The sequence below is a fragment of the Bufo bufo genome, chromosome 8, assembly GCF_905171765.1.
Source record: "Bufo bufo chromosome 8, aBufBuf1.1, whole genome shotgun sequence".
Lineage (NCBI taxonomy): Eukaryota > Metazoa > Chordata > Amphibia > Anura > Bufonidae > Bufo > Bufo bufo.
The window spans coordinates 78941339-78953747 of record NC_053396.1 but is presented as its reverse complement, the minus strand read 5'-3'; the positions used below and the strand labels follow the sequence as shown (position 1 = coordinate 78953747).

The window sequence follows — 12409 nt, the reverse complement described above, 5'->3', positions numbered from 1 at the left end:
CGCCTCCTGATCTTGAAATAACCTCACACAGCCCCGGCAAACGGTTCCGCCCCCTCCCCACGTCATCGTCTACCTTCTAGAAATGCCCCGTCCTTCTTCCTGTCGGCAGCCAGAAATCTCGCGCAGGCGCAGTGCCGCATGCGGCCTGCGCCTGCACGATCATCAACCTCCTCAGGGCAACAGCGCTCAGATTACGTCACTGGGCTCGGCGCATGCCCAGTGAGACTTTTGAGGCTGTTGCGCTCAGGAGCTTGATGATCGTGCAGGCGCAGGCCGCACGCATGTTAGTGAACATGGCGATGATGACAGCTTAAAATGGTAAAAGCAGGTGACAGATTCCCTTTAAAAGACAGCTGGGCTCAGTAGCAAAGTGTCTTTGTTTTAGGATCTGAGGCATGGCGCTGTGCTAGAGGGCTGAGAGCCGCACACTGGGGAAACAGGCCTCCTGAAGCCTGTTGTGGATCGCTGGAGATTGTACCGCCAACAAGGTGATTTTTTTGTTCTGTGGACTTTGCTTTGTGTGAACTAACACTAAGACTGGAAAATGTCGCTTTGTTTTTGCCTTGTGTGTGAATAAACACTGAAGTTTTGCTTTACAAACTGTTTTTTTGCCTCTGTTCTGCATCCGCTTACCCTGCCTACCAGAGCGAATCCCCATACAGTCCACAAATTGGTGGCTTGGAGCGGGCATACGCAGTGAGGCTGGCCTGAAGGCCGAAAAGTTTTTTTCCGGGCACGGGTGTATGTCCTATATCAAGCCGGCAAGGTTACGATCCGTGTCCCCTGACAAAATGGAGGCGGTTGTGAAAGCCCTCATGGAGGCTAACTTGCAGCAGCAGGAAACCAACCAGCTGCTATTACAGCATGTGATGGCGTTACAAGCAGCAGGAGTGTCCCAGAACGTCCACGATGCCTGGAAAGCTGTCCATGTGGCGATCCCTAAGATGACCCCCTTGGACGACGTCGAGACCTATCTGGCGGTATTCGAAAAGGTGGCCGTGAGGGAGAAGTTACCCCAAGACCAATGGGCTGAGGTCGTCGCTCCGTTCCTAGCGTCTGGACCCCAGCAGGTGTTTTCGACTTACCAGATGGTCAAGCGGCTGACTACCCAACTGTAAAGGGTGAGATTCTGGCAAGACTGGGGGTAAATGTATTGGTCTGGGCCCAGCGGGTGCATTAGTGGGAATTTAACCCGGCTGAACCTGCCAGACCGCAGTATTATGATCTGCTACACCTGTTGCAAAAATGGCTGCAGCCTGATGTACTGAGTCCCACTGCTATGCTGGACCGTCTGTTGGCTGATGTGTTCTGGAGGGTTTTGCCATACCCTCTCCAGCACTGGATTGGCCAGGTGTCCCCTGGTAATGCCCTAGAGATGGTCGACCTGGTAGAGCGCTATGAGTCCACCATAAATTTACAGGGGGGTTCTTTTGGGAGGAGGCCAGTTAAACCCTGGAAATCTCCACCCTCGACCAGGTGGTCAGTGCCAGCAAAACTCGCTCAGGATATACTCCCTACAGACTGTGCTCTCAAGCGGTGTCAAGAGCCAGGTCACATAAGGGCCGACTGTTCCCATTGGGGGGAACCCATGGACACTAACTATGGCTATCGCCCCTCAATGTATGCCAGGAGGCTGTGTGCAACCGGTACCCCCGAGACAATAGTCACCTGTTCCAGGTGCAAGTGGCACTGCTGGACTCGGGGAGCCTGGTGTCCCTGGTAAGAGCTGCCCTGGTGCGGCCCGCCAAGTATACTGGCCGAAAAGTCGGCATCGTGTGCATCCATGGAGACTTAAAGGACTATCCCACCGCCCTGGTGTCTCTATCCACGGTGGCCAGCAGGTGGACTCATGAGGTGGCCATCGCCACAAAGTTACATTATGAACTAATAATTGGGAGAGACTTTCCCGATTTCCCGTCACTGTGGCCTGAGCCGAGAGTTGCCAATACCCATGGGGCAGGAGTAGCCCCAATAGAATGGCCTTGTCCAGGGGGTAAACCGGAACCATGGGAACCTGAAGCTGAAGGGCCAGCAGTAGGGGTGGCCGCCACTGCGGTGGAAGGGGGGGAGCCAACCCCACTGAATATAATGGTGGCAGACGTGGAGGATTTGTCGCTGGGTCCGGAGTTGGCAGATGTCAACGTCTCTGGAGACTGGAAAAAGTTACTGTCACGACGGGGAGTGGGGGAATCCCCCCCATCGCGCAATGTCCTTTGCTACTGGGCTGAAATGCAGGGAAAAGGGAGCTGGTCACCTCCTAAAACTTCCCTCAACAGGCCCTAGTCTCCTAGCTGTATGAGCCCCCTTCAAAGGTAAGGGGACTCATACCCACGTGCCTAGAAGTCTAAGTATCCCTGCATTGCCCTACAGCTGGTGACAGGGCAGAGAACACCTGTTCATCCAGGACACGGATGACAGCCGTCTCCAGAGGCCCAGTAGCTTGCAGGGTGCAAGACTATAAACAGTACGGCAGGTAAATAGCACAGCAACACCACAAATGCTATCAACTCTTACCTGCCGCAGCCGAGAAGGAAGGACGGCACCAACGACAACCCGGACCTCCCTGCGGCTACAAGAAGCATGGAGGTTCCAGGCTGGGAAGCACACAGTCTTGCATATTGCTTAAACCCCTCCAGTGAAACATACACACACCAAAAGTGACACGTCAAGCAGCCATGCTGGTAAAAACACCACAAATACCAGACATAGCACACCACACTAGACGTACAACAAAACCAGAGAGGAAGGGTACAGGAAACAGACACTAATAATAACAATGACAAAAGGGTGGCTCACACAGCATGACACACTCACACAGCATGACACATTCAGCCAGGGAGCAGAGCTCCAACACAGACTGACAACAAGCAAACGCAAACTGACCTCACGCTCCACCACACCAACATATAACGAGGCCTGAGGTCACACCCACCACACTCCAACAAGTTTAACCCCGTGCACACCAAAGCAGGGAAAACACCATTAAACGTTGCCACAGGCAACTAAATGAAGCCACAACCTTAACACAAGGTTGTGACAGTCACCTACCCAAAGTGCAGGCTGTAGTGGACTCCCTTCGGAAGGCTGGACTAATAGCTAACCCAAAGAAATGTGCGATAGGGTTAGAGGAGACTAAATACCTAGGAGGGTATGTCATTGGGCCCAGAGTCATCAAACCCCAAGTAAACAAAATAGAGGCGATACGGAATTGGCCCCGACCTGTCACCTCTAGGCAAGTAAAGTCGTTCCTGGGGATAGTGGGCTATTACATGAGGTTCGTCCCCCACTTTGCTACGATAGCCGCACCATTGAAAGGACTCTTGAAGGAACATAAATCTGTGATGGTTCGCTGGGATGATCAGACGGAAGAGGCGTTCTCTGCTTTGAAGTCGGCTCTGTGTGCGTCCCCGGTTTTGGTGACGCCCGACTTCAAGCGGGAATTTATAGTACAGACGGATGCCTTCGAAGTAGGCCTCGGTGCTGTACTGTCCCAGGAAGTCAACGGGAAGGAGCATCCCGTTGTCTTCCTGTCACTACCAGAGCTTTGGGACGTTCTCAGAGCTCTGTTTCTCCACCCCTGTGATGATGTCACTACTAGAGCTGGGAGGAGTTCTCACTGCTCTGTTTACTTTTGGTTTCCTTCCTCTCAGCTGTTCCTCATGCGTTTGATTTCCCTCTCTTTATATCACCCCTCCTCCTATTGTAGGGCGTGGATTATAGTTCTCATTTCAGTTGTAGCTCTTGCTTTAGTATCTTCACTTGTAGCTATCAGTTCACTGGACCTGTGTTCTGCTGCAGCAAGCACTCCGGATATTGCCAGCTGTCCTTGGATCCGTCTTCTCTGCGGCTGCAACACCTTCAGCTAAGTGTACAGACTTTGTTGTGTACCTGATTATTTTCTGACTGGATCTGAGGTGGCCACGGTTCCCTCCATATACTGAGTAGGGCACCGGTGGCCGTGCCCCTTCCACTATTGTAGGGGTTACAGTGGTCACCAGTCTTAGGCACGTGGGCATGCCTCGTTCCGCCATTTGGATCCGGGCATGTGCTTTAGCAGCATAGGGAGAGCTTTGAGGGTCTGACAGGGGTCACCCTTTATCCTCCCTAGTTTGGGTCCGGTCAGTAGCTCTTTTACTGTGTATACTATTGTTGCTCACATACAGCCGTGACACTTCCTCAGCCGTAAGCTCACCCCAGCCGAGACCAGGTACAGTATAGTGGAGAGAGAGTGCCTGGCTATCAAGTGGGCACTCGAGTCTCTCCGCTATTTGTTGGGGAGAAAATTCAGTTTGGTGACTGACCACTCCCCTCTTAAGTGGATGAGCCAGGCCAAAGACAGAAATGCCTGGGTCACCCGATGGTTCCTTTCCCTACAGAACTTTAAATTTACAGTGGAACACAGGGCAGGCCTGTTACAGGGAAACACGGATGTCTGGCGAGTGTTCACTCCCTCAGGGTTGAACAAAGGGTGGGGGGATATGTGACACAATGAAGGGTATGGTCTGGGAGGACAGGTATTTTCCTCCCAGTGTGTGCACATCTGCAATATCCACTCCCCATAGCTCTCTGTGCTTCTAGTGTGTCAAAAAAACGATTTTATATATATGTAAATGAATCTTAGATGAGTCCTGTCTCCTCCATGCTTCAGAGATGAGTCCAGCGTCTCTGACTCTGAGCCCAGCCACGCCCACTGTGAAGGAGCCCAGCACCACCCGCATCCTCCGAATCTCCTCCTTGCTCCCCGACGTCACAAAGCTATAGCGCCGTAATCTCGCGATGCGCAAGCTAGCGCATGTGCAGTTCGTTCCCTGAGGCTGATCACGAGATTATGGCACTCTAGCTTTGTGACGTCGGGGAGCAAGGAGGAAATTCGGAGGATGCGGGGCGGTGCGAGGTTCCTTCACAGTGGGCGTGGCTGGGCTCCGGAAACGTTACTAACAGCTCCTTGGGCTTCTTACTTGCCTCATTTACACATACAGTCCCTGACAAAAGTCTTGTCGCTTGTGTACAAATTGACCTGAAGTGCCGCTAAAATATATTTCTAATCAAGATTTTGTTACAAGAAATGGGTCATTTTAATCCCAACAGCTTTTGTAATAATGTTTCAGTGCAAAACGAAACTGACAAAAAGTATTCTAATATTCACAGCTTGGTAAAGCCCATTGAGTCAATTTTTGCCAAGACATAAGTGTTGTCGTCTTGTCATATGAGCTTCACCTGTGACTAATAATGGATCAATTGGTTCTCAGGTGTGTATAAAAAGAACCCCAGTACACTAGACCTTCACATCAACTGCAACTAGACCTCTGCAAACATGCCTAAGATTCACCCGGAGACTAAAGTGTTGATTATCAAGAGGCTGCTGATGTGACAGACACCTTCAATGTGTCTCAGCGTCAAGTTCAGAGGATAAAAAAAAGATTCGAAGAGACTGGAGACGTTTTGGACAAGGCCAGGTCAGACCGACCCCGCAAGACAACTACTCGAGAGGACCGTTTGTTGGCTCGAAAATCCAAGGCCAGCCCATTTTCCACTGCAGCAGAGCTCCACGAAACCTGGTCACCTGAAGTCCCTGTGTCAACCAGAACAGTTTGTCGGATTCTGTCTCGAAATGGTCTCCATGGTTGAATCAGTGCCCATAAGCCAGCACTAAACAAAAGTCAATTGAAAAAACGTGTGGCATTTGCCAAGGGCCACAGCCTGCTAAAAGGATGGACGCTGGAAAAGTGGCAGAAGGTGGATTTTTCAGATGAATCTTCTGTTGAATTACACCACAGCCGCCGCAAATATTGCAGGAGACCTACTGGAACCCGCATGGGGCCGAGATTTACCCAGAAAACAGTGAAGTTTGGTGGAGGCAAAATCATGGTCTGGGGTTACATCCAGTATGGGGGTGTGCGAGGGATCTGCAGGGTGGAAGGCAACATCAATAGTCTAAAACACCAAGAAATCTTAGCTACCTCTTATATTCCCAACCTTAAAAAAGGCCAAATTCTGCAGCAGGATGGTGCTCCATCGCATACTTCCATCTCCACATCAAAGTTCCTTAAGACGAAGAAGATCAAGATGCTGCAGGATTGGCCAGCCCAGTCACCAGACATGAACATCATTGAGCATATGTGGTGTAGGATGAAAGAGGAAGCATGGAAGACGAAACCAAAGAATTGTCACACCGGTGACAGGTTTGAAAAGGTCTGAAAGATTATCTGCTCATTAGTGATCTGACAGCATCTTTTGGTTTCACTTTGTCTGTGTGTTGCTTGTATGTCCACACCTCCTGTTCAGGTGTGGATCATGTGACCTTTACCTCCCCCTATTTAGTTTTACTTCACCCATCACTCCTTGCTCTGGATATCTTCATTTGGTGTTGGAAGAGCTGGAGTGTGGTTCTAGTTGAAGTCCTTGTCGTGTTTTGTATTCCTCCCCCCCCCCTCTGTTGTTTACTGGGCCTCAGTGAGACGCTGGTTCCTTCACCAGGGAAGGAGCGGGTTGTCTCTGCCCTGTCATTAAGTCCAGGGCATCTGAGGGCCACCAGGGTTTTCTAGGTTCCTGTGTATGGGCATCTCTACCATCGCGAGATGCCCATACTGATAGGAGTTAGGGCCAGGAGCAGGGTTTCATAGGTGGTGACCCTTTTCCTTCCCTAGCGGTGAGGCCTAGTGTCTTTACCCTTCCGTCTTGTTGTCTTTTGGTGTTCTCCCCTACTACTTCCGTGACAAGAATATTGATGAGAGGCATGCAAGACTGTTTTCTTTGCTATCCCTGATCATCAATAAATTGTATGAATCCTTGCCAAACCGCATGGATGCTGTCCTTCAAGCTCATGGAAGTCATACAAGATATTACATTTGGATCTCACAGTACCACTACTTAATTTGCTGACATATTTTTGGATTTGCAGTAAAGTTGTTCAATTTCTGTATAGGCGACAAAACTTTTGTCTTGCCAAAATGTGACCTTTCTGTCTTGATTAAATGATAAATCTTTTTTCAGTGAAACTAATTTATTTCAGTGCATTAAACATCATTTGGGAGGGCTTTAGCTTTTCATATGAGCTATTTCTAACACCAATTGATTAATTAAAAGTCAGGTTAATAGCAGGATTTCTACAAAATAGAGAAGCGACAAGACTTTTGTCAGGGACTGTATATATACAGTCGTGGCCAAAAGTTTTGAGAATTAGATAAATATTGGAAATTGGAAAAGTTGCTGCTTAAGTTTTTATAATAGCAATTTGCATATACTCCAGAATGTTATGAAGAGTGATCAGATGAATTGCATAGTCCTTCTTTGCCATGAAATTTAACTTAATCCCAAAAAAAACTTTCCACTGCATTTCATTGCTGTTATTAAAGGACCTGCTGAGATCATTTCAGTAATTGTCTTGTTAACTCAGGTAAGAATGTTGACGAGCACAAGGCTGGAGATCATTATGTCAGGCTGATTGGGTTAAAATGGCAGACTTGATATGTTAAAAGGAGGGTGATGCTTGAAATCATTGTTCTTCCATTGTTAACCATGGTGGCCTGCAAAGAAACGCGTGCAGCCATCATTGCGTTGCATAAAAATGGCTTCACAGGCAGGGATATTGTGGCTACTAAGATTGCACCTCAATCAACAATTTATAGGATCATCAAGAACTTCAAGGAAAGAGGTTCAATTCTTGTTAAGAAGGCTTCAGGGCGTCCAAGAAAGTCCAGCAAGCGCCAGGATCGTCTCCTAAAGAGGATTCAGCTGTGGGATCGGAGTGCCACCAGTGAAGAGCTTCCTCAGGAATGGCAGCAGGCAGGTGTGAGCGCATCTGCACGCACAGTGAGGCGAAGACTTTTGGAAGATGGCCTGGTGTCAAGAAGGCCAGCAAAGAAGCCACTTCTCTCCAAAAAAAAACATCAGGGACAGATTGATTTTCTGCAGAAAGTATGGTGAATGGACTGCTGAGGACTGGGGCAAAGTCATATTCTCTGATGAAGCCTCTTTCCGATTGTTTGGGGCATCTGGAAAAAAGCTGGTCCGGAGAAGAAAAGGTGAGCGTTACCATCAGTCCTGTGTCATGCCAACAGTAAAGCATCCTGAGACCATTCATGTGTGGGGTTGCTTCTCATCCAAGGGAGTGGGCTCACTCACAATTTTGCCCAAAAACACAGCCATGAATAAAGAATGGTACCAAAACACCCTCCAACAGCAACTTCTTCCAACAATCCAACAACAGTTTGGTGAAGAACAATGCATTTTCCAGCACGATGGAGCACCGTGCCATAAGGCAAAAGTGATAACTAAGTGGCTCGGGGACCAAAACGTTGACATTTTGGGTCCATGACCTGGAAACTCCCCAGATCTTAATCCCATTGAGAACTTGTGGTCAATCCTCAAGAGGCGGATGGACAAACAAAAACCCACTAATTCTGACAAACTCAAAGCAGTGATTATGAAAGAATGGGTTGCTATCAGTCAGGAATTGGCCCAGAAGTTGATTGAGAGCATGCCCAGTCGAATTGCAGAGGTCCTGAAAAAGAAGGGCCAACACTGCAAATACTGACTCTTTGCATAAATGTCATGTAATTGTCGATAAAAGCCTTTGAAACGTATGAAGTGCGTGTAATTATATTTCACTACATCACAGAAACAACTGAAACAAAGATCTAAAAGCAGTTTAGCAGCAAACTTTGTGAAAACAAATATTTGTGTAATTCTCAAAACTTTTGGCCACGACTGTATATATATATATATATATATATATATATATATAATCGTTTTTTGGACACAATAAAAGCACAGAGAGCTCTGGTGAATGAATATTGCAGATGTGCTAGCGGCGATCTAGCAGCCCATGTCCTCAGCTCTATACACAAAATCCAGGTGACAGGTTCCCTTTAAAAGACAGCTGGGTTCAGCAGCAAAGTGTCTTTGTTTTGGGATCTGAGGCCTGGCGTCATGCTAGAGGGCTGAGAGCCGCACGCTGGGGAAAAAGGCCTCCTGAAGCCTGTTGTGGATCGCTGAAGATTGTACCGCCAACAAGGTGATTTTTTTTGTTCTGTGGACTTTCCTTTGTGTGAACTAAAACTAAGACTGGAAAATGTCGCTTTGTTTTTTCCTTGTGTGTGAATAAACACTGAAGTTTTGCTTTACAAACAGTTTTTTTTTGCCTCTGTTCTGCGTCCGCTTACCCTGCCTACCAGAGCGAATCCCACACAGTCCACAAATTGAGGATCTGCAAAATACTGATGTGGTCTAGTGATGAGCGGGAGGTGCCATATTCTATTTCGCGAATATTCGATTCGAAATCGAATATTCGTCATTATTCTATTTATCGCGAATAATATGCGATTTAATTATTTGCGTATTGCGAATTGTATAAGGCAACTTTCCTATTGGTTGGTTATGGCTATGGCTAATATGTGTATTTTACGAATATTCGCTATATATTGCTATATATTCTTGTTTTAGAATATGACGAATATTCTAAAAAACAAAGTTATAGAGAATATTCGTAGTGCGGTCCGCATCCGCATTTGCGGTGCGTGGCCCCGATCTTTGGGTCCGCAGCTCCGCAAAAAGATAGAGCATGTCCTATTCTTGTCCGCAGCTTGCAGACAAGAATAGGCATTTCTATGGGGGTGCCAGGCTGGTGTGTTGCGGACCCGCAATTTGCGGGTCCGCAACACACCACGGACGTGTGAATGCAGCCTAAGACTGTAATTTAGCTAATATAGTGCTATAATCTTTTTTTTTTTATAGTCTTTTTTTTTTTTTTTTTATCTGTACTGTTATTCCACTTTGGCATACTCCTCCCCGACAAGCGTCCCTGTCACCATGGGAACGCCTGTGGGTTAGAATATACCATCGGATCTGAGTTTTCACGATCTCAGGAAAAACTCAGATCCGATGGTATTTTCTAACCCACAGGCGTTCACATGGTGACGGGACGCTTGTCGGGGAGGAGTATGCGAACAACTGTACAGATTGGGGGGAAAAAAGGTGAATATTCTAAATAACGAATATATTCACTATATTGCTATATATTAGTTTTTTTGAATATTCGTCATTTTTTTTTCCATATGAAAACATTAATGATTCCTTCCTGCTTAAGTTGCTTGTGGGCCAATGACTCATTGACCCACAAGAAAGAAGCAGGGAGGAATCATGTTTTCAGATGTTAAAAAATTACAAATATTCGATATAGCAAATATATAGCACTATATTCGAAATATTCGCGAATTAGCAAAGTTGCGATATTCGCGATTAATATTCGCTATTCGAATATTCGCGCTCAACACTAATGTGGTCCATCTGCATCTCGCAATTTTTGCCAGCTCCATTGTAGAAATACCTATTGTTGTCCACAAAATGAAAGAATGTTCTACAATTTGCAGCACATCCATAGAAATGAATTGGACCTCTGTGAAACAAGGTAGCATACATTTTCCTTCTTAACTAAACTAGGAAAATAACTTTCATGTAGAGAGGTAAAATAAAGCTGCAAACAGGTTGTAAATCCCTCATCAGGTAGCGCTGCTCCTTTATGTACTTCTGTACTCCAGGTGGACGTCTCATCCACTCGTGGCCCCATAGTTAAACCCATTTATACAATTAATGTGCCATATACGCTTCTTTGGCTCTGTTCACATTGCATTTGGTCTGTACGTTGGTGCTAAACATCAGGAGTATTCCACAACGTATACCTCTGACACCTGCCATTGTATTGCCATATAGTGGTATATGTCAGCCATTGTTACAATGGCCCACTGTATGGGAAAGGGCAGTCTGCTGTGCTTTCCTGAACAATTAAAAAAAAGTTACACCAGCACATATCACCCCATCGGGTTAGCAGTGGCCCATAGCTATGTTCACTGTATGGCATATCATCCAAACACAGTGTGAACATGGCCTTATATTACAGAATGTTCAGTGATGTGCCCACAGACAAAGGCTGTCCTAATTACTGTATTAACTGTATGTGATGCCGATAAGGTAGTAGGAGTGATGATGGAGAAGATGGCATTTATTAGAATAAATAATTTTCTATGGCTGGAGTCGGTTATGCCGCTAGGATACGCTGGGATCACACTGCACATTTTAATGAACTATTTACTGCATACAAATAAATGGGATTACACCTTAGTAAGTGAGAAGGATCATTTTACGTATCACGATTCATTTACTAAATACATTTTGTGCATTGACACTGGGGGATTCTCGTGACCAGAACTGTTACTTCTGAGGAATAGGGGGAACATCAGAATGTTATTTCAATTCACATCGGTGACACCGCTGGTACAGGATTGAAGCCATCACCTGAAATGGCTGGATTGTCCTATGGACATCATTCACCAGGGTTGCCAAACAGAATTAGTTTTTCTGGACAAATGATGCCAAAATCACGGACATCCAATGCTTTTTACGGACAAACTAGAAAACCATAATGATTGATAAAGATTAAAAGTTATACATGTCTATAGCTCAATATACTGAAGAGAACTCATTACCAGCATTTACTGTGAGCTGTTAAATGATATTCACCACCAAAATATTAAAATATTATGGGAACGCAATGAAAAGGAATGGAATGCATTCTGGTGCCCTTCAGTTCAGTTTTGTCCCCATTGACAATGAATGGGGAAAAACCGGAAGCGTTTTCCCCCACTATTGAGATCCTATGACGGATCTCAATAGTGGAAAGGGAATGTGCCTAATCTAGTCAAGTACTACCAGCCTCCAAAAAATCACTCATATAGCTATTCTTTTTTCATGGACATAGGAAAAAAGTCATCTATTTTTATGTACTTTCCAGAAATGGATGGTTGGCAACTCTATCATTCACCCCCACAGCTGTGCCACCATTGCAGTCACCTCACCTGGGTCCAAGGGGGCAGAGAGTCGCTTCTTCAGCCGTCTCCAAGTCTTGGATGCTCTGTCCTTGAACTGTGCACTGTACATCCTGCTTCTTTCCTGTGTCCCCTCAGCCATTCTGCAGCTCATATCCTCACAAACCTCCCTAAAATCCAGATCCAAGCGGCATGAGGAGGAGCCCCCGGGAGGCAGAGAGCCCAACAGCAGCCTCCATCCAGAGCTGAGGAGCTGGAAGTTGTGTGGAAACTGTGAGACAGCCTGTGGTGAGCAGTGACTGTATGTGTGTATTATGTGTCTGTCTGCGGAGGCTGGAGGGCACAAGCTTCTATTTATAGGCTGTGTATGTATATACGTGCCCGGGACATGCCAGCATTGCCAGTGCCCTCTCACACATACAGCAGCCTGCACTGAATGTCTCTTCTACCTCCTCCCCACATACACCAAATGCACACTTTACTAACAGGATTGCATGACACCCGCCTTCCCCCCCGCCCGACTACTATAGACTAGCATTTGTCTTCAGAGGCGTAATCTGAAGCTACTGGGCACCAGTGCACAATTT

At 46.7% G+C, this 12409-nt stretch overlaps 1 protein-coding gene across 3 annotated transcripts in view; it reads right to left on the bottom strand.

Annotated features, from left to right (window-relative positions):
* The window catches only part of STARD8 (StAR related lipid transfer domain containing 8), a 279975-nt gene that overhangs the window by 175239 nt on the left and 92327 nt on the right, over positions 1 to 12409 (bottom strand). The window contains exon 1 of one of the 3 annotated variants that reach the window (XM_040442141.1): positions 11853 to 12194. The exons of 1 other annotated variant lie outside the window; for it this stretch is intronic. In XM_040442141.1, the coding sequence (XP_040298075.1) occupies positions 11853 to 11976 (124 nt within the window). In that variant the 5' untranslated portion in view covers positions 11977 to 12194. Of the gene's footprint in view, positions 1 to 11852; positions 12195 to 12409 lie in introns of those variants that run through there. One more of the 3 variants, XM_040442136.1, reaches the window with a different exon arrangement.